Source organism: Cenococcum geophilum, assembly GCF_001692895.1.
Source record: "Cenococcum geophilum 1.58 unplaced genomic scaffold K441scaffold_74, whole genome shotgun sequence".
NCBI classification, from domain to species: Eukaryota; Fungi; Ascomycota; class Dothideomycetes; order Gloniales; family Gloniaceae; genus Cenococcum; species Cenococcum geophilum.
This window is the reverse complement of record NW_027137632.1, coordinates 1-21286: the sequence shown is the minus strand read 5'-3', so window position 1 is coordinate 21286 and position 21286 is coordinate 1. Positions and strand designations below refer to the sequence as shown.

General features: G+C 50.5%; 5 protein-coding genes across 5 annotated transcripts; 4 read left to right on the top strand and 1 right to left on the bottom strand.

Moving 5' to 3' along the window:
• The first annotated feature begins 2195 nt into the window (after positions 1-2195).
• On the top strand, positions 2196-4022 carry K441DRAFT_647266 (uncharacterized protein). The gene is made up of 2 exons (XM_067646848.1): positions 2196-2815; positions 2926-4022. Exons 1-2 carry the CDS (start codon positions 2243-2245, stop codon positions 3922-3924), a joined length of 1572 nt encoding a protein of 523 aa, XP_067497551.1. The 5' UTR covers positions 2196-2242; the 3' UTR covers positions 3925-4022.
• Positions 4023-5021: 999 nt separating this feature from the next.
• Positions 5022-5651, top strand: K441DRAFT_682081 (uncharacterized protein; the record flags this gene model as incomplete). Its single annotated transcript, XM_067651538.1, has 1 exon — positions 5022-5651. One exon carries the CDS (start codon positions 5022-5024, stop codon positions 5649-5651), a length of 630 nt encoding a protein of 209 aa, XP_067497550.1.
• Positions 5652-6096: 445 nt separating this feature from the next.
• Positions 6097-11239, top strand: K441DRAFT_700751 (WSC-domain-containing protein; the record flags this gene model as incomplete). Its single annotated transcript, XM_067653279.1, has 6 exons — positions 6097-6270; positions 6327-6583; positions 6690-7616; positions 7706-8017; positions 8074-11160; positions 11202-11239. Exons 1-6 carry the CDS (start codon positions 6125-6127, stop codon positions 11237-11239), a joined length of 4767 nt encoding a protein of 1588 aa, XP_067497549.1. The 5' UTR covers positions 6097-6124.
• A 1354-nt stretch (positions 11240-12593) lies between these two features.
• On the top strand, positions 12594-13304 carry K441DRAFT_590706 (WSC-domain-containing protein; the record flags this gene model as incomplete). Its single annotated transcript, XM_067644814.1, has 1 exon — positions 12594-13304. A coding segment is annotated over one exon (711 nt), but the record flags the coding sequence as incomplete, so codon positions are not given.
• Positions 13305-13969: 665 nt separating this feature from the next.
• On the bottom strand, positions 13970-15861 carry K441DRAFT_690761 (cytochrome P450; the record flags this gene model as incomplete). Its single annotated transcript, XM_067652413.1, has 4 exons — positions 13970-14524; positions 14580-15338; positions 15399-15433; positions 15483-15861. The coding sequence occupies 4 exons, from the start codon at positions 15859-15861 to the stop codon at positions 13970-13972; spliced, it is 1728 nt and encodes a 575-aa protein (XP_067497547.1).
• Positions 15862-21286: the final 5425 nt, after the last annotated feature.

Genomic DNA, 21286 nt, shown 5'->3' with positions numbered 1-21286 from the left:
GCAAAGTGGCTAAAGAAGACGGAGCAGACATGTGCTCGACCTACAACGACCGTCGATGGGGGGACAGACACATATGGTATGACGGCATTATAGGATGTGTTCGAATCGTGCTCACATGTATTCAGGCCCTCCAGAGAGACATGGCGCGAAATCTAGGAATCCAGTCTATCAAACGATAGATTCGTGGTCCTTGGGATGCGTACTATCGCTGGCAGCAACTTGGATGGTATTGGGTGTTCAAGGCGTGCTCCAGTATACAGTCCTACGCATCAGGGCGCTTAAGCGGGCCCGCAAAGCTAGTCCATCTGAGCCCGATGACCCCTTTCACGATGGCGATGACGTCCTACCAGAAGTCAGAAGTTGGCACAATATACTTCGAAGCACTAAACGAATCACGGATCACATCACCTCGGACGTTCTCAACCTGGTCGATAGCCGCATGCTCATCAAAGATCCTTTGGAGCGGATAGAGACCGAAGAGCTTTGTGAGGAACTTAACAAAATCCTCCAAAGAGCCGGGAAGGAGCTGGATCTCCAGGTTGCCGACATCGTTGTCGACACCCTGCAGGATGTTGACGACAAAGCTGTGGAGAAAGCCACAGGGAAGGCAGCAGAAAGAGCTGATTTTACCCTCAGAAGAATCCTTGCAGCAGATAATGACACGCAACAGGATCCTGCTACTCATGCTACGAACCTTTTCCCATCTTCTCAGCACTCACCGCGGGGGTCTAAGCTCGCCCAAAAGATTCATTTCATGAAGACTGGTGGCCGATCTGAGTTGACCGAATCGAGGAGGGCACCTTCACCACCTCCGACTGATGGAGGACAGACGGATGAAGAGTTTAACGCTCCCAGCCAGCAAGGCAGCGAGGAAACAAATCTCCACCAAATATTCTCAGCAAATCAATCGCCAAGGTCAACAAATACGGGGGTCATCGACCACACACCAGATACTTTCGAAGCTCCGCTGGAGTCCCCAACGCCGCCGGCTCCAACCTATATCCCCTTTAAGGAATCAAAACAAGCATCTTACCAGGAACCAGGTGATATACCCTCGATGGATGTTTTCGAGGCGAAGAAATGGCTTGATGAGCGTAAAAAGGGGTTTCATTTCCCATGGAAGAAGAAGCCGCATAAGGTCCTGGAAGGCTTTTACAAGAACCGAGATCTTGTAAGCGACCTATCACCGCATCCAGCTGCATTTCTAACCTCTGTGGCAGAAATTCATGATCGACAACGGCAATACAATGAAACGGCACTGGCCGGAGGCTGAGAATCTGATTGAAGTGCTCATGGCAATGGCGAAAGGCATCGATGACAATGGCATTGACTTCTACTCGACTGATGAGCGCGTCAAGGTGGAAAACACCAACGACGCTACCAGGATCAAGCGTGCCATGAAAGAGGCTGAACCTGATCTCTCGGCTGGCTGTCTACCAACAGACATGACGCGTGCTATAGGCTGGCTTTGCGACGAGTACCTTCGACGCTTGGCTCACGACTATCACTATTCGAGGAAGTTTCGGTACTTAACGATCATCATCATCACAGACGGCTCATGGCATGCAAGGTCAGATCAACAGGGAGTCGAAGACAAAATAGTTGGGTTCATCTCGGAATCTCTATCTTTCTTTGGCAAACAGGCAGAGCGACCTATTAGCATAGAATTTGTACGACTTGGTGATGATCCAGCCGCCACGGTATTCTTACAACATCTAGATACAGAGTTGGCGCACAGAAACATACCGTGAGTGACTACTACAACCTGGGCTTGTTCCCAATGTTGACATATTTTAGCGACGTTATCGATACCGAATCCAGCCGAGGTAATGTTTTCAAGATGCTTCTCGGTAGCAAGATATACGACGAGCGCGAGAGCTACAACAACACGACACCCATAGGCGGAACACATGCCTTCGACCTCGATGGGCAGAGCCAAATGCAGAGGAGCCAGATCAGCCCGGCTATCCTCCCTACCCATCAACATCACGTAACATCACGTTCTAGTAATTGGCTGTTTCCGCCTCCAAGTCGAACAGACACCAAAGCATCAAGCTCAACACTAAGGCCCCCTACTACCATCCCTAATCGTACTAAAACCAAACCTCAAGAACCCCATAGACATACGACCGCGGTCACGGGGCCACTGAGGCTTCGTAATCGTGCTAGTGCCTCTGGATCATCAGAGACTTTGTTTTCTGTATTTGTGGAGCACGCCACTGCAGCATCTGGCAATAGCACCATGCCAAACTCGTACGGTGCTGTTACGGATAGCTCTCAACAAGAGAAAGATAGGAATGATATCACCGGGGAAAATGCTGAGGAAGCTGCTACAGTTAGTCAACAGCTCTCAACGGTCGACTCTATAAGGCCTCACCTTGGTAGAAGTCTAGATACTCCAGCCAATACTACACACTCTCAAATTGACCCATTCTGCGTTCCAATAGAGAGTCGCAAACCACCCGGAGAAGGTCGAGAAAATGGCGCAGAGCAGTGCCAGCCGGTTGAAACGGGCCCTATTGCTGTTATAGACAGCAACGTCAGTCTTTTAGAGAGGGGTCATTCTGTAGACAACCCCCGAAGCACCCCACAGGGACTACAATTGGCAAGAAACAAGGGGCTTTTATCTACAAGTGATCTACAGAGCAACGCTCCAATATCTGAGCCGCATATTTTACAACCTCCTCCATACGTGAAGTATTGCGAAGTTCAATCTTCTGAATCACCATCAATCAAATTTTGGGTCTTGGAGAGTATAAAAGTTTTAGCAAGGTCTCGCCTTCTACTGGGCCTGAGACGCATAGAATGGACTTGTGTAAGTTTCTTGCTCATCCTGAGCTTGCTAGACGCTCCACCACACTGATTTACTTTTACGCGAGATAACATCACCCATTAAGTACTGCTGCTAATTGGGGCCATCCACAGAGCTGTGGCGAACACTTGTACGGTGATTACGATAATAGCGACCCATTGGCGATCGACAATCTAGCCGCCGCACTACAACAATATGGCAAATCAACTCAACAGGTAGCTACCACCACATTGGCTCCTGACTGTTCTCAGCCATCAAACAATATTTCCTTGTCAGAAGTATTAAGCGCTAGTCAGACTACTTCTCAAGTATCAAACAGTTCAGAAGACGCTCAACATAACCCAAATGATACCCCAGACTCTTCGATTACATCCCAAAGAATCCAATATGATGGGGTTCGAATCGCACAACTTCCACTAGTTCCGCTATTCTTTGAGCTCTGTGTCAACACAAGTATCCTTAATGTGAACATTGGCGAAATCGCGCTCACCAAATACGATTATGCCAACCGTCAACATGTGCCCGTAGTCCAAACGGATGGTGAGCTATTTGCAAAGATACACAGCCGTTACTATAGTATCCGTAAAAAGTGGTGGCTGCCATTACTCTACCACCCAGTAAACATAAGATTTGTGCAGTTCCACATCTACGAGGGTCACCGTGTGGGGATTTTCGACAATACGACGGAGCAGATTCCACCGCCGGGCGAGGTCCACGCGCTGCGATATCACTACTACAAGTGCCCTTTAAAACCGCTTCCTCCAATGGACCATCGGGCATTCCTGCACTTCTTCCGCGAGCAGGGGAAGCATGCGAGCGCGAAGCAAAGTCTTTTCCTCAACCGCCTCCCGAAGAAAGTTGGAGAGAGCATACTTGTGCGGGACGATGAGGAAAACCTGCATTTAGGCTGGGGTGTTTATATTATCGAGGGACTGAACTGGCCGGTGATCTCTTGGTGCATGTTCGGCATCCTGCTACTCAGTTTCATCGTGTCGATTTGTTGCGCGTTGCTGATGAAGACGCAAGAAAGCGGCTTTGGAATCGGACAATGGTTGGTCGCGGTGCTCACAGCTGCGCTCACAGCTCTCTGTATCCAGTTGAGGGAGCTTTAGGGATGGGCAAGACGAGTGATATCGAGTTAGTTATTCCTAGGTATCGGGCACAACAATATCTGCTAAGCATTTCCAAGCGGTCTTAGTTACTTGAAAGATTATCCGGATTCCTCCGTATAATTAGTTTTGAAGTCTCAGACTGTCGTTTATAAGCTGTATGTCGTGGCAAAAACTAAACGGACGCGTCGCATGTAGATTCTTATCGATAGCGCGTGGGATGTAAGGAAGAAAAACAGATCACTCCGCAGCGTAAGTAGCGGCTTGTCCGGGTCTGCGATTGTACTGATTCCTTCTCTCTACAGGGTGTAGCTAAAATCTGACAAGCGCTCCTTTCGAGACACCGATGCAGACTCACCCATCTCAAAGGAATCACAAGGGGTGTGACAAGGTCGGTCCTACCACGAATCAGGTCAGCCGTAAACATGAGTCTCAAAGCCGTGATACAGCGCCTCCTGCGAAGGTAGTCAGCTGGAGGCTGATGGAGGGGTAAGCCACAGCCACGAATAATTGCCGTAGAGCACTCTACTATATTCCGTGTTACAAAGGGCTTCCAAGTTTGTAGTGTCGTGTTATATTTCCCCTAGGGGGTTGGCGGGCTTTAGCGAGTATTTGTAATAGGGGTGACAACGAGCTGAAGGAAGACAATCTGCGTAACCGCCTTCATCTGGAGGCGTTAATAGTAATCGCTGAGAACAACGGTGTCCCTTGAATTCAGCTGCGGCAGAATTGGTAGCTTCATTTCTGGTGTATAGGCCGAATGGCTTCGTTGGTGGTCTCGTCCCGCGGCGCACTTGACGGTGCAGGAATCAGCTCTGCAGATGTGCAGCTCTGCAGATGTGCGAGGCCAGCATTAAACGAGTCAACACGCCGGGTCAAAACCACAATCACGTCTCACGTAAAAAGTACAGGTTTATGGTCATGATAATGCATCACGGAGAGAATCTCCAAGGCGGCAAGCTGGACTGAAGAGCCTCTTACGGCAATACCAAGAAATAACGACAAGCGCGGAGCAATTGCGCAAGCATGTATCACCCTACGGCTCTTTCAAGGAGCCGCCGAGACGTTTGCATGCATTGTGATCAATGAGTTGCTAAGAAATGACAGAACGAGGGCTTGAGGAGCACGAGCTGAAGGCTTTTGGGCTATTCAGGCAAGCCAAAGATCCGGAGTGGCCGCCGGCACCTAATAATGCAGAAGGGAAAGCGAGCGGCCAAGACAGCCTAGAGCCAAGCGAGGTTTTATTACCTCTCCGGCCAATCCACATCGAGTTAAATCAAGCTTCTCGCCCATTCGATCTTTTTCTGGAGGCCACAAAAAGCCTGCCCATGGGTTCCTGCAGTAGCCGCATTGCCCCTGAGCCCAAAGTGCCCTGTCAAGTCTCAACTCATCGCCGCGGTCGCGCCCGCGTCATAACTTTTGGGGGTTTGTCCGTTTGTTTATTGGAGTCGTCTCAGAGCCCGTTCCCGCCTGCAGGCAGAATCCATCATCCTCAGTTGCCTTGGCCCTCGCTAGAGAGTACGCGGCACAAGATGGGAGACCACCGCGCCAATGACGGACCAATCACTTCAACGGTTTCGCGCAGGCCTTCTATTCATGGACCGGTCTTGTCGATGCGCTGGGACCGTGGTGATCTGCGACTCCAGAACGGGAGATCGTCTACAGGATTCGGGGGGAACACATGGCAGACCCATCCAGTAACCGCGATGTCTTCCTTACAAGAGCCGTGATCATCTCCTTTATTTATAATCCCTGGCTGCCAATATCTGTATTGGGGAAACCGATAGCGCCAATGCTCCGGTAAGATCACCATGCTTAGCCTAGTCTAGACTAGCGCTCCTCTTGCGTCAATTCATTGCCCATACCGGCATGGACTGGCCTTGTGCCTGGATCCACAGTAGGCCATAGGGATTTTGAGCTTGTCGAAAGAAGCCTGTGCATAGGCCTACGCAGTTTGGCTTTTGCTAGAACCTACGCGAGGTGTCGATTCTGAAGGCTGAGCTGCGCCCAATTCAAGCCACTTCTGCTTAGGCCGAGGGGGCTTCTTGACCGCTCAGGCCTACCGATGTGATAAACGTCCCGCCTGCCACCACCCTTTGGGTGTTGTCCTAGGGTCTCAAGACTTCGTACCGTCGTTCTCAACTTTTTGTTGTTTGGAGTTCTTTCGTAGTCTTTGCGCTACATTCACTCGTTAATAGCCATTATGGCTTCCTCTCGTTTTGCGACTTCGTCCATTCAGGCCTCTCTCTTATTTTTTCTGATTTTCTTCTTTACGGCTCGAGTCTTGTCTTTGGGAGTAACTGATACAATTACGTGGGGAGGAGATGTCTCTCGCTCAGGCTATCAAACGTAAGGAATAAAACTGACCCAATGTATGAAATCTGCATAAGCTGAAAGTATTGCAGTAATCATAATATGGATCCGTCTGTCGTCGGTAGCGCGAATTTCGGACAAATATTCAAGACTGCGCTCCCTGGAAACTTCAATGGTATTGGCCCGGAACAGGTTTTCTCCCAACCTTTGGTCTACACTGGCTCGGATGGCGTCCAGTATGTTTATCTGGCGACGACACAAAACAACATCTACAAGTTCAATGCGAAAACTGGTGCCATCATAATGTCAAGGAATCTTCATGTACCATTCCTGACAGCGGATCTGGACGGTGAGTACTAAGAGTTTACTATACACTACTTAGGAGGTTCTAGGAGCATAGAACTGGATTTACAACTCATATTTTGAAAGCTGGTGATTATCTGATGAGAATATAGGATGTGTTGATATCAACCCCACGGTTGGCGTAACTGCAACTGGTGTTATTGATCCAGCTACTGGCATCTGGTATTTCACCGCAAAGACCTACTCTCAGCAATTCCAGGACGGACAATTTAGCCCTACAGCTAGACCAGGCCGTCTAAATGGACGTTACTATTTCCATGCCATACACACCGAGGATCTATCCGAGGCAGCTGGCTTCCCCGTCATGATTGATGGAACCATCTTCCGCAATAATCCTAATCGCATGTTTATCGGGGGTAATCAACACCAGCGTCCTGCATTGCTCCAGGTCGGCGATTTCATTTATACTGGTTATGCCTCTCATTGTGTGCAATACAATTTCACCGGTGCAATTATCGGTTTCCACAAATCTACTGGAGCCGTCGTGGAGGCTTATGCTATGGAAGGAGGCCCCGAGGCGAACTCCATAAAAGGAGGTGGAGTTTGGATGAGTGGAGGTGGTTTAGCCTACGATGGATCAGGAAGCATGTATTTTGCCACGGGTAACGGATATGCCTCCCAGCTAGCGGCCACTGGTCAGTCGGTCCAGGGCAGGTACCCTCCAACTGCCCTTGAGCAAGCCGCAGTCAATGCCAAGATCAACGACGATGGTACTATTTCAGTTGTCGATTTCTTCATGCCATGGGAGAAGACACAACTGGATGGTGCTGACAAGGATTTGGGTACCTCGCCCTTGGAATTGCTGCCCACTGATACTTTCAGCTGCCCGAATCACAAGCGTATTGGGGTGGTTACTGGCAAATCTGGCAAAACCTACTGGCTTAACTTGGACAACCTCGGAGGCTACCAGATGGGAGCGAACAAATTAGATGCCGCAATTCAGGTATACCAGAATGAAAACTCCGTTTACGCTGGTGCTGGTGTGATGCCTTTGGGCGGAGGTTACATTTACATTAATGGTAAGTATATCAAATACCGTCCGACAGCCCTGTTAAACGATACTCGAATGCTTGAATTTTGACGAAAAGAGAGCTAATTGGCTGTCCAGTTATTCAATACCAGACCCACGTCTTCAAATTTAGCTGCGATTCTTCTGGTAATGCCGTTTTTACTCACGTCTCAGATACTGCTGAGAAGAATGCCTACGTTCTTGGTGTGGGACATGGTACAACTACATCTCTCAACGGACAGGAAGGTACTGGCCTGCTCTGGATTTCCGATGTCGAGGGTCAGAACCTTCGTATCTACGACCCAATTCCTCCCGCTGGAGGAGGAAGCCTGACACTCCTGAATGCTTTCAACGTTCCAGGGGTCACTAAATTCACCCGTCCAGTTTTCGGGGATGGCAGAGTGTACATGGGTGAGACCAAAACCTTCAGACGTGGGTGTATGCAAAAGATACTAATGTACTACCAGGAACTACGGCTGGCTATTTCTATGGCTTTGGTTCGCCTGTCAACCTCCCGTTAAACTGCTCTTCTCCTTATCAGTTCGGCAAGATGGCGCTCGGTAATAGCTCCAACCCAATGACAATTAGCTGTGTTGCGAACATCGGAACTACAGTTACTGGTGTGGCATTGTCCGGAAATCAAAACTTCAAGCTCTCTAATATTCCAACTACTCCATTCACGCTTACGGCGGGCCAAACGTTGAATTTTACTGCCTTATTTGTTCCCAAGGCCGTTGGACCATTGTCTAGTGACGTTATTGTCAACACGACGAATTCGGTGACCGGATACTCTACGAATACGCCAGTCACATTAAAAGGAACTTGCAACTCTGCCGCTCCTTTGCTCTCGATCAGCCCGAACACAGTGTCTTTCAATGTTGTTGCCGGCCAAGGAAGTTCAACCGAGTCAGCTATTTTTGGCAACAGTGGTGACAGCCTTCTCACATTCCAAAACATCAGCTACTCCCTTGTTTCAGAGACTGGTCCTTGGATAACGCCGAATGTTACCGGTAACGGAAGTGTATCAGTCGGGGAGTTCACTTTCACCAACATTCCAAGCACAATACCTGGGAACAGCGTTGCTGCCGTTAGTATCATTTATGCTCCACGGACAGCTGGTAACCATGCTGTTTATGTAAAGGCGTTCTCAAATGGAGGGAGTGCACTTCTTGATGTAGTTGGTGTCGCTGGAACGAATCCAGTAGCGCTCGTGGAGTTCCAGACTCCAGATGGGACTGGGTGGGTCCCATTCTCGAACAGTACCCCTTTCACTTTTGGCAACGTTCCGGAGGCCCAAACCAGATACCTTAAATTGCGGGTCACCAATAACGGCTCGGCTAATGCAATGCCATTGTCTATCACCGTCTCTAAGCCTCCTTACGGTCTTCCTGGCATTGTTGGCGCCGTGAACGACATTGACCTTACTGAGGGAACAATTCTTCACACTGGCGAAAACGCCGCCGCAACCCTATATTGCTCTGTGCCCAAATCGCAAGTTAATATGCCCAGCTACAATGGTAGCGCTGTCTGGACAATGAACACAGGTGACCCGAACATGGGGAAGCAGCAATTCCAATTCATCTGCAATGCGGTTACTGAGCAAGTCGGCCCACTTCTTCCAAATGGAACCGCGCAGTATGGGTATGTAGGATGCTTCAAGGAGAACAACCCGGGTCGGCAACTTGCTACATCTCCGTATGCTGACGCTAACAACGCGAACGGTCGTTGCATCACCACTTGCTATAACCAAGGTTTTATTTTCGCGGCAACGCAATACCAGCAGGAGTGTTGGTGCGGTAACGCCATTCCAATCGAAATGGATAGCTCCACCGACTGCAACTACGCGTGCACTGGAAATGCGAATGAGACGTGCGGTGGTAACGGTTATTTCCACGATTGGGCGCGCATGTCACTCTTCGCTGATTCAACCAAATTCAAGGGCAACACCACTTCTGCTCCACTGGCATTGACTCAGTCGGTTGGTAGATATAACTACATTGGCTGCTACGCTGAGAACGGAGCCAAAACACTGAGCGACAAGACAACTTCAACCAACAGCATGACGGTTGAGAATTGTGCGACTTTCTGTTCCGCTTATACATATTTCGGCCTCGAATACTCCTCTGAATGCTATTGTGGAAACAACATGAACGCTGCTTCTACCTTGAGCGACTCTAGCCAGTGCTCAATGACCTGCAAGGGAAGCAACAGTGAATACTGCGGGGCTGGAGGCAGGATGCAGGTCTACCAAGCCAATGGCACCGCTCCCTCCGTAGTTTCGTCTTCTACTATAGTATCATCTACTGTGGCCTCTTCGGCAGCTGCATCAAGCAGTGCTGCTGTGGCCAGCCTTAGTGGCTATATATCTTTGGGCTGCTATAATGAGACACATGATAGAAGAGCGTTGAATAGCGCTGGAACTTCCACATCTACCAACACACTCGAATCTTGCGCCGCATTCTGTTCTAGCTATTCCTATTTTGGTGTTGAGTACGGCGCTCAGTGTTATTGCGGAAACTCGATCTACGTAAACTCTATCAAACAGGCCGATCAAAGTGGTTGCTATATGCCATGCAGCGGAAACTCCGCCGAGACTTGTGGTGGTCCAGACTTTCTCAATATGTACTATAACAACCAGACCGCTTCGACAACATCGGCTACCATATCATCAACTGGACCAACCGCTACGGCTACTGGCCCAGTGGTCGTAGTATCTGCTGGTTCCTATCAATCTCTTGGTTGTTACAATGAAGTTCCAAACGGCAGGGCACTGCAAGCTAAGTCTGTAGCAAACAGTTCAATGACCGTTGAGCTGTGTGCGGCTTTCTGCTCTCCGATGACTTACTTCGGAGTTGAATACGGCGACGAGTGCTACTGTGGAAACTCGATTCCTTCAACATCGGCGCCAGTGACTGATGGCCGTTGCAATATGGTCTGTGCAAACAACGCCGGCGAAATCTGTGGTGGGCCTGGCGGGTTGAACATGTACCAGCTAAACACAAACGCTACCACCAGCCCCTCTAGCAGCAGCCTAGCAGCATCGTCGTCGTCATCTTCTCTCCCCAGCTCTACGGTCAGCTCTACGATAGGCTCGACGGCAAGCTCAACTATTGGCTCCACCAGCTCGGCTTCGCCAACCCCGACCGGCCCTACCGTTCCTTCTGGGATTGGTTCATATGTTTCGCTGGGCTGTTACTCTGAGAAGCCTGGAGGTCGTGCTCTCTCAACTCCATACTACAACGATAGCATGACTTTGGAACTTTGTGCAGCTCAAGCAGCAGCCGCTGGGTGGATCTATTGGGGTGCAGAGTACGGCCGCGAGTGCTGGATGGGCAACGCACTGGATGGTGCTTTGCCTACTTCTCAGTCCAACTGCAACATGAAGTGCCCAGGTAACTCTTTGGAATGGTGCGGCAACGGAAACTACCTGCAGCTGTACAACTATTCGGCACCCGTGGTCATGAAGTGCCCAGGTAACTCTTTGGAATGGTGCGGCAACGGAAACTACCTGCAGCTGTACAACTATTCGGCACCCGTGGTCATGAAGTGCCCAGGTAACTCTTTGGAATGGTGCGGCAACGGAAACTACCTGCAGCTGTACAACTATTCGGCACCCGTGGTCACCGCTTCTAACTCTAGCTCGTCTTCATCTACGATTTCAAGCTCATCGTCGTCGTCAATTTCGAGCTCCATCTCAAGCTTTATCTCGAGCTCCAGCTCTATCTCCAGCTCCATTTCCAGCTCCTCATCGGCATCCTCCATTTCAAGCTCCGTTTCCAGCTCTTCATCGTCAACATCAGCTACAGCAACACCAACCCCTCTGAGCTGCCCCGCATCCAATGCTACGACCTACAAGACTTCACCTGGATCAAGCTACAAGATTGAATGCTTCATCGACCGTGGTGGTAATGATTTGACCATGCAATACACTAGCACCTTTGAGACATGCCTGGCTCTTTGCGACACCACTACGGGATGCAAGGACGTGTCTTGGGTTTCTGGTGGCGGCGCATGTTACATGAAGTCTGCGGCTGGAAGCCCGGGATCGAATACCGGCGTATGGGGTGCGTATCTTGTGCCGGGTGTTTCTTCGAGCTCGTCGGTGGTGTCGTCTACTTCATCTTCGGGCATAGTAAGCTCTTCGAGCTCCGTTCCAGCACCAACGAAGACTAGCTCTTCTTCATCTTCAACTCCAGTCAGCTCGTCGGTTGTCTCGAGCTCTTCCAGCTCCGTGGTTTCCTTGTCAAGCTCTTCTAGCTCGTCAGTGGTTTCCTCCAGCTCTTCTGTCGTGAGCTCAACCTCGTCGGCCGCCAGATCAACTTCGTCGGTCGCTAGCTCAACTTCGTCAAGCTCTTCATCGAACTCCTCCAGCTCAGCTTCGTCAGTCGCCAGCTCAACTTCGTCAAGCTCTTCATCGAAGTCCTCTAGCTCAGCTTCGTCAGTCGCCAGCTCAACTTCGTTAAGCTCTTCATCGAAGTCCTCCAGCTCAACTTCGTCGGTCGCTAGCTCAACTTCGTCAAGCTCTTCATCGAACTCCTCCAGCTCAGCTTCGTCAGTCGCCAGCTCAACTTCGTCAAGCTCTTCATCGAACTCCTCCAGCTCAGCTTCGTCAGTCGCCAGCTCAACTTCGTCAAGCTCTTCATCGAAGTCCTCTAGCTCAGCTTCGTCGGTCGCTAGCTCAACTTCGTCGAGCTCTTCGTCGAAGTCCTCCAGCTCAGCTTCGTCAGTCGTCAGCTCAACTTCGTCAAGCTCCTCATCGAAGTCCTCCAGCTCGAGCTCTTCCGTGGTCAGCTCAAGCACTTCGAGCCCAGGGAGCTACTCAATCCCGACATTGACCACATCTTACTCGACAGCAACAACCCTGACCCCGTCCACCTCTTCAACATCGAGCTTCTCAGCCGTCTCCTCCACTGTGGTCTCCTCGAACTCGGGCTCGCCTTCTCCATCATCTTCCTCATCGAGCTCAAAATCATCGAGCGTCTCCACCTCGATCTCCACTTCCACCCCAACTCCATCCTCAACCACCACCAAGAGCTCCAGCACCTCGACAGGCCCAACTGCAATTTCAACCGTCTCCAGCTACGCCTACCAAGGCTGCTACAACGAAGCCACCTCGGGCCGCGCGCTCTCCGCGCTCTCAACCGCCAACGGCACCTCGATGACGCCCGCACTCTGCGCAGCCTACTGCACGCAATACGCTTGGTTCGGCATCGAATACGGCGCGGAATGCTACTGCGGCCCCTACCCGGCCTCGTCCGCCGTCCTCGCCACCAAGCAAACCGACTGCAACATGGCGTGCCCCGGCGACAAGACGGCCCTCTGCGGCGCCGGCAACCGGCTGCAGATGTACAAATCCTCGGATCCCTCCAAGGTCAACCACGACCCGGCGGTCGTGAAGTCGGCAGGCAATTACACGTACTACAACTGCGTCGTCGATACCGGCAATCCGCGCGCGCTGACCAGCGTGCTGGCGAGCGACGGCATGAGCATCGAGGCGTGTCTGGCGCAAGCGGAGCAGAGCAAGTATACGTGGGCTGGCGTCGAGTATGGCCGCGAGTGCTGGATGGGCAATTCGCTGGCCAGCGCGAGCGGGAATGCCACGAGCTCCAGTTGCAATATGAACTGTAAGGGCGCGTTGGGCGAGATCTGTGGTGCGGGGAGTCGGTTGACGCTGTATCGGCGGAATGCGGGGGTGTAGAGCGTAGGAGGGAGGGGGGCATGCTGGGTTATAGTCTGGGGAATTAGTTCGCGCGGATGTGTGTACTCGCGTGCGTGAAAATGCTGCGGATGCGCCATGAGATGAGATGTGTATTTAATGCTTTTCTCTCTTTTTGGTTAACCATTGACGTATACGTATGCATCTCGTTTCCTTTGGCCTGGTTGGTTGGTCGGCTAGTCGGTCGGTTGGTTTATAGGGGTTTCGGGGCATATATTTAGACTAATTTCGAGTATGGGTTTGCTCTCTTGTAGACGGATTAATAGATTTTTGCTTGTGGGAATGTTAAAAACCAAGAAAACCCTATCTGGAAATTTGGTGCCTGGTTTGATCTGCTTGTGAAAACTGTGTTAGATGTAGTAATGGCCAGGTTTTGGAGATATAGATGATATTTGAGCGTTCTTTCCTGTCACAGCCCTGATGAGGATTCAAACGCTTCTGCACTGCTGAAAAGAGGAATGTTAGATTGTCTTGTCCAGATTCCCCGTTATGCCATTTTCATCTCTTAACTGCCCTGCAAAACCCAGTCATAGCTCCATAGCTTCATCCACCTCTTTAATCGCAGACCATAGTCCTCCTTTTCCGTCCCATTCCACCCTTCTCCATTCCATTCCATTCCATCCAATCCAAGCCAAGCCAATCCCCCCTCACCTCTCCTCAAACTGCAGCACCACATCCTCCGGCCTCCTCATCGCCAACGTCACAGCCTCAAACCCCGAATCCTCCACACACCCCCGCAACAACCTCCTCGCCTCCTCCAACCGCTCCCCGCCCAAAACTTCCCCCGCCACCGCACCCGCCAAGCTAGGCGCCACCCGACACCGCGCAAACACGGCACTCATGACCGCGGCAAACTCGACCTGCGCGAACTTCATGCCCGGGCAGACGCGCGGCCCCACCGACCACGGGATGAACGACCCGGCGGGCGGGACTAGCGGGGTCTCGGCGTCGAAGACGCTGCGGGGGGATGCGAGGGTTGGAGGGCTGCTGGGCGGGATGATCCAGCGCGTGGGGCGGAAGGCGAGGGGGTCCGGGCCCCAGGCTGCGGGGGAGGTGTGGATGGCGTGCAGGTTCAGCGTGATGAGGGAGCGGGGCGGGATTGGGGGGTGTTGTGGGGCGTGGGTAGAGAGCGGGAGGACTTCGTTGGCGGAGGCGTCGCGCGGGATGTAGGTTACGGGGCCGTAGAGACGCAGGGTTTCGTACTGTGGAGTGGGGATGGGGTTAGTTGCTGTGTTGGAGAGGGGGGAGGGGACTTGCCATGATGGCTTGGCATCGCTTTAGTCGGGGGTAGGTTGATTCGTAGTCGGCGGCCTTTTCTGGGTCCAGGACGTGGTCGAGTTCTTCTGCGAGCCAGGTTTGGTATTCGGAGTGGATGGCGAGTAGGGAGATGGCATAGGCGAGTGTGTTGGCTGTGGTGTCGTGGCCTGCGAGGTTGAAGATGAAGATGTTGCCCTTGATCTCGTCGTCTGTCAGTCGAAACAATGATGTGTTCTTGTTTGCGTCCGCCTTGGCTTCGTCGGATTCTCGAATGAGGGTGTTTATCAGATTCGGCTTTGATGCTCCCTGCTTTGTGGTCATGGCTTGGCGCTCGTTATCAAGCATTTCGTCCATATATTGCCTGAATTCTTTCACCGCGGTGCCAACCCGCTGTATTCTTTTCGGCATAAAGCGGCTGAGCATGAGGTTGAGGTTGAAAGAGAAAGTGAGGACCATGGCGAGATGAAAAAGGATAAGCATGAGAGAGTCCCTGAAAGACATTGTGTGACCCTCTGGCACTTTCCGAACCCCTCCACCGAAGTCTTGTCGCACGCCGAATCCGGCTGCAGAGAGAACGTGAAGCGTGACTATGCGAGTGTCGTCGACCATGTCTCTTACCCTGCCCTTCTCTGCCGTTAGCCAGTGGCTCAGCATGGCTTCGGCTTGTCTCAGCGATTCATCCCAGACATGGCTGCTGATGCGTTCGTTGAAGCATGATGCGGTCAGTTTTCGATGCCGCGTCCATTCCTCGCCGTTGACCTAGATTGCAGTTATTCTATGACCAAGTCATAGGATTGGCTACATTGGGCAGTAACCTACTGTGTCTACGTTTCGACCGAAAACGTTTAATATATCTATAATAAATCAACGTACTCCCCCATCTAAGACGCTGATCCAGCTTACTATACAGGTTCGGCTTTGGGAACTCTTTTCGATTTGTGAGGATTGTTGTGACTGCGTCAGGATCCGCGACCCATATGTGATTGATGCCTGGGCAGACGAGTACAAGTGCTGGCCCTAGCCGCTGGTGTACGGCAGCCTTGTCCCAAAAAGACCATGTGGGGTTTGAGATGATGGCAAACTGAATCAGATTGTTCGGGAGAAGCCGCAGAAGGGGCTGGATACGCGGTCGAACCAGTTGCCATAGTATGTTTCTTGGATCCACTGGGCTGATGACTATAGGAAGGCCCAATGTGCGAGCATTTTGGTAACTTCTGTAGAGAGAAAAGCACTGAGAAAGAAGGAAGGCCAAGGAGATGCTGGATAGAAGGAGAAGTGCCATTGTAGAGGGGTGGGGAGGGTAAGACCGCTTGGCTTGGCTGAAACCAAGCAGAAACGAAAACACAACAGGGCTAGGTGGATCGAAGATGGCAAGATGGGAAGGCCTGTTTTCCCTGTACAGCTCTTTTCTCTATAGAGGACCGCTCGGATCCTACCCCGCCAGTGGAAAAGGGGGGCTTTAAGCCGTGGCGTAAATCAACGAATGGCCTACTCGTAAGCTGACTTGGGTTTGAATCGAAGACGGTATTAGATTTTCTACAAGGCGGTCTTACTTTGCAATGCAAGAATCTTCTGGATCAAGTTTAGATAATTTCTTGCGGTTTGAAGGAAGATATTCTTATACCTGAAGGGCGTGTTGCAATTATGGCCTAAGGTGGTTTTGGTATAGGGAAGAGCGGGCCGGTCGCGGTCATGTAATTGCTTGTGAACTAGACTACCTAAATTGTTTCATCTCTGAGGAGATGTGAAGGTTGAAGGGCATGGTGAGCATAGATATTGACGTTGTAAGATGTCTGGCCAACTGCGAGTTTCGGCTTGTCTCAGCATGCTCAGACCACATGGGACGCCGGATAAATCCGGCCCGATGGCACTAAACCAGTTTAGGCCATCTGTCCCTGTGTGGTCTGAGACACTTTGGCCGACGTTTGTAAAGCACGTCGCGATATCCGCATGGCTGATATTACGGATATTCACTTCTTATTCTTACGACAAGTTTAGGCAGCTTGAAAAATCCATCGATTATACACTAGGCTCCGGCGAATCAAATGGTCTACGTAAGAAGTCTCCCCGCCTTCCCGTTCCTGACATTAATTTCAAAATAGCCGTGACGCGGTTTGCCAAAGTGAACAATCAGCAATATCCGCACCAACGACGCGTCAATCTCAACCACCCACTCTCCATCCATTATATCCATAATCCAATGATTAAAACCCATTAAGATCTATCTATTACAACGTGTTTAAGTCCTCCCTGCCTTTATCCAACCCTCTATTCTCCCTCTGCTGCTTTTAAGCGCTATCCACCAATGCCTCCATCAAAGCGAATAAGGCAAAGAGGTCGCAAACCACAAGCCAGTCAAGCAGATCAACAAGCTGGCAGTACGCAATGGGCTGGGGATTATATTGAAATGGATCCCCAGCGGTCTCCACGGCTATATAGCCTGCGGAGGGAGCTACCCCAGCTTATGAGCAGCTCTCATGAACTTCAAATAAGCAAGCTAGATGAAGCTATTGCGGAGATATATCCGTACCGCGGTCATACGGAGCAGCTCGAGGCCCTGAGGGTGCTGATATTTGAGCGGCGAGATCTCATGCTTGTGGCAAAGACGTCTTTTGGCAAGAGTATGATAATGCAAGCACTACCATGTCTTGTACCTAATGCAGTTGTTATTATTGTTCTTCCACTTAACGCGATTGGGTCAGAGCAAGTAAAAAAGATTGCAAAGCTACCTTATGTTCGACCTGTTCATGTGTGGGAGAAAACAATATCCGCCGAGCTGATTGAGGATATCCGCACGGGCAGCTACACACATATCCTTATCTCCCCAGAGCTTTTGGTTAGTGACAAGCTGCATAAGGTTCTGATAGACCCGATATTTCGTTCCCATGTTGCCCTTGTGGTGGTTGATGAAGTACACCTGCTTGCTGATTGGGGAGAGACCTTCCGTATAGCGTACACACAACTCTTTAAAGTACGTTCAGTCTTAGTTGATAAGCCTTGGTTTGCATGTACCGCAACACTAGACCCATCTACGTTTCGGACTGTATGCAAGCTNGCTGGGTTTAAACCTAATATACAAGTTATTAAAACCCCAATCGATCGGCCGGAGCTAAAGATTATACGGAGGGTCATGACCGCGCCAGAGAAGAAGGACTTTCGAGCTCTTTACTTTACTATTGCTGCTGCTCCAGTGTATTCGCACACTGCTAGTAATAGTGACCGAGGAGAAGGCGAGCAATCAAGAAGCCGCTTAATATCCGCACAGCAGACATACCGCCAACAGTTCGATCAACTTCAGCTGATTCCAAAGACGATCATCTTCTTTGATTCTAAGGAGTGGATAGCTGCCTGTCGTAATACTATTCGCAGCTGGTTGATCCATCGCGGCTACGATGCTGCTGTTGCTAGAGAAGCGGTGCAGAGCTACCACGCAACGCTTGCGGATATTGACAAAGACCGCTTGTACGCCGAATACGCGCGCCCAACGTCTCGAATTCGAATTTTCGTTGCATCAGATGCAGTAGCACACGGTGCAGATGTCCCGGATATCTACCGTTCGATCCAATATGGAATGCCTCGCCACAAATCCTGTAATATGCTGGCACAGCGGTTTGGCCGGGCAGGCCGAGGAGAAGGCCTCTCAGGCGAAGCAATCTTTATGGTTGAGAGCCGCTGGCGGGGTCCTTGCGATGAATTAGGTGGTTCTAAGCATACACAACCTCAGTGTATAGGCGATCTTCGCGCAAGCGCGCTGCGCAATGATATCCGCGGGCGACAAAACGCAGAGACTGCGGATATTGCGGGCGATGCTTCATCTATAGCGTCAGTCAGTACTGAGCAGTTGGTAGATACAAGAAGCGGGCGTGGGTTAAGCCCTGGTGGTTCTACAGTACGCCTACCTGAAGAGCTTATCGTACCGACCCTACGCCCAAAGAAGCGGTTGACTAATGCGCAGTTGCGTGGTAAACTGCCGTTCACCCTATGGCGGCTAGTTAATGAGGATCAGGTATGCTTACGAGCAATACAACTTACACACTATGGAGACCCACAGTCTACTGTTAGTAAAGACTTGTGTTGCAGTAACTGCAACCCAGCAATATTCATGGATTGCGAGTACGATATCCGCACTAGCCATAGTGCGGATATTGCGAAAACCCGCCGGGAGCCTATGTTAAGCAATATACAGAAGTGGTTTACGCAATGGGCGGAGGCCAGGTATCAGGATACATTATGGACGCCTACAGTTAATTGTGTTATACCGGATAAGCAGCTTTGTCGCCTCTGTAACATAGGGTGGGTTCCAGATGCGGCATCATTAAGGCAAGCAATGCCTGAGTGGGATCCTGATATCCTCGGTGAGGAGCTTCCGTCCCTTATTAAGCTTTTAGCAGATGAGGAACGAAAGCAGAAACAGAAAGAAATAGGGCAACTCTCAGGTTCTTCTGGGTTAATTATGCAGATGTCAGAGCGGTTTTCCCAAGCGTTAGAGCAGCACGCTGCTGCGGATGAGCGCTTATCACAGGCTCTTATACGGGCTTCGCAGGTTTCAGATAGGAGATTTGAAATATCAGCGCCGTGGCAATCAGCGCCTCACTGTGGCGCTGATATATCGCAGGCTAGTCAACAGTCAGCCATAGACCTCTTGCCAATAACTCAGGAAGAGGATGTACCTATGCCTTCGCCAACTCTTGGGTCTCCAGCTCCTACTCCTCCATCATTACCCTTATACCAGCCGTNAGATACATCTATGCCGCCAGCAACCCGCCAGTTGGATACGTCTTTATTGGTACCGCAAAGGCGGTCGGCGCGATTAAACAGAGGCAAACGTATGCGAAGAGCACTACAGGAAATCAACGGCAACGCCAATTAGTATACAGCGGGCTAATATTAGGCGAGGTTAGTTGATATCAGGCGGGGTTAGCTAATACTAGGTGAGTTTACCTTATATCCGCCAAGCGGATATTGCAACCATAGTAGCTGATATCTATTAGGATGACGCCCCCCCTTCCCCTTATACCCTACACCCCTAGCAAGCGCGGCCCAGGAACTAAATAGATTAATTAATTAATAATATCAATTACTTGGGAATATGTACCAGTGCTACTAACTATAGCGGATATTGAACGGTTGTAGTAATAGCTTATAGCTAATATCTTGTATTACTCATCGAGCAACTCATACGCAGGTTGAAGCTGGGTTTGAGCAAAGTCGGCAGGGAGTACGAAGCCATCTAGCTCATTATCATCGTCATGGAGATCAAGCTCATCAAACACGGCGGAAAGATCACCGCCTAGCCGTGAATTGAACTCGTTGAGGGCAGATTGATTAAGTCGTTCAATACCTAGTTGTAGTAGAGGCGGCGCTTCCATCTTTGCTCGCCGTGCCTGACGGCGGATAATAGAACCTTCGGCAATCGCATTAGCAAGCGATTGAATATCCGCTGCAGGAGATTTAACAGTATGTCGAGTAGACATCCGTTCGCCGAACGTGATCTCAAACTTTGCACGTAGTGGCCCTGTATAATTAGTCATATGAATGCTCCAGCGGAAGAGTGAGTCTAGGTTAAATGTCGAATTGCCACGAGTGTGCATAAGCTGCTTTAGCTCCCCATTAAGTAGCTCGTTGTCGAGATCTATCGGGTAGTGACTATCCTGTTCGCCGCGGATATTCACTAGACTATTTACTAGGATAGCTTGCTGGAGCTCAGGGGAACAAGCATCTGTTGAAGTTAACTGGAAGAAACGTAACATCTCTGGTAGATAGTTCTTGTTTCGACCACCTGCGAAATAGATACAAATGCGGGGGAGCACGCGGCTGAGCAGGCCAATATCCGCAAGCTTGATGGCGTGCTTGAGGACCTTGTACGTCTCTACCAGTTGTAAAAAGCGGACGTGCGTTAGAAACTCTGCATCAGCAGGCTTAGAAAGTGTTTGTGAGGATGCAGCACTGCCAGCCTGCTTAAGGTGACCCTTTTGCCGTGGTTCCGCAGGCTGGCTGGCATGGTTGGCCGCCCGAGAGACTTCCTGACCGAAAACCGCTGTGCGGATATCCTCGACCACTGCTAATAGACGTTGCGGAGATAGGCTTTTAAGGTACCGCTTGATATCTATAGGCGACTTGGTGTTACAAGACTCCTTAATCTGAGTATGGAGCAACGCTANGATACGAGCGTCGAAGCTATGGAGAATTAGCTCCTCCATATGATGAAACGGCGCGCGCTCGGCTGGGATATTTCTTCGACCTAGGTGGTTCATGTGGGTGTACAGCGTAGAGTACTCTTGGGCTGATTGCTTGCCACCATAGTGATACCGTATAACCATATACAGGTAGTTCAGCTTTAGGTGCCAAAGAGCTGGAATAGGCAGAGCCCAACGCAGGCTATCATAGGCGGATATTGACTCAGTACGTTCTCCCTGACATGACCGAATAAGCTTTGCGGTCTTTTGATCACCATAGATCAGAAACAGTCGCTCCTCAAATGCTTTATCGGTGCGTTGTAGATTCATTTGATGGAGAAAAATGTCGTCTAGTACCTTATAGGTTTCAGATATAGAAGCCTCTCCAGTCATAATAGGTCCTAGGTTAAACCTAGACGTCCGCGCAGCGGGTATTACATTAATAGAAGGCATACGTGGATGTTTGAACCGCGGGTTTTTGCTGAGTAATATATCAAGGCCTGGGTACGCCTCTACAATGGCTTTATAGAT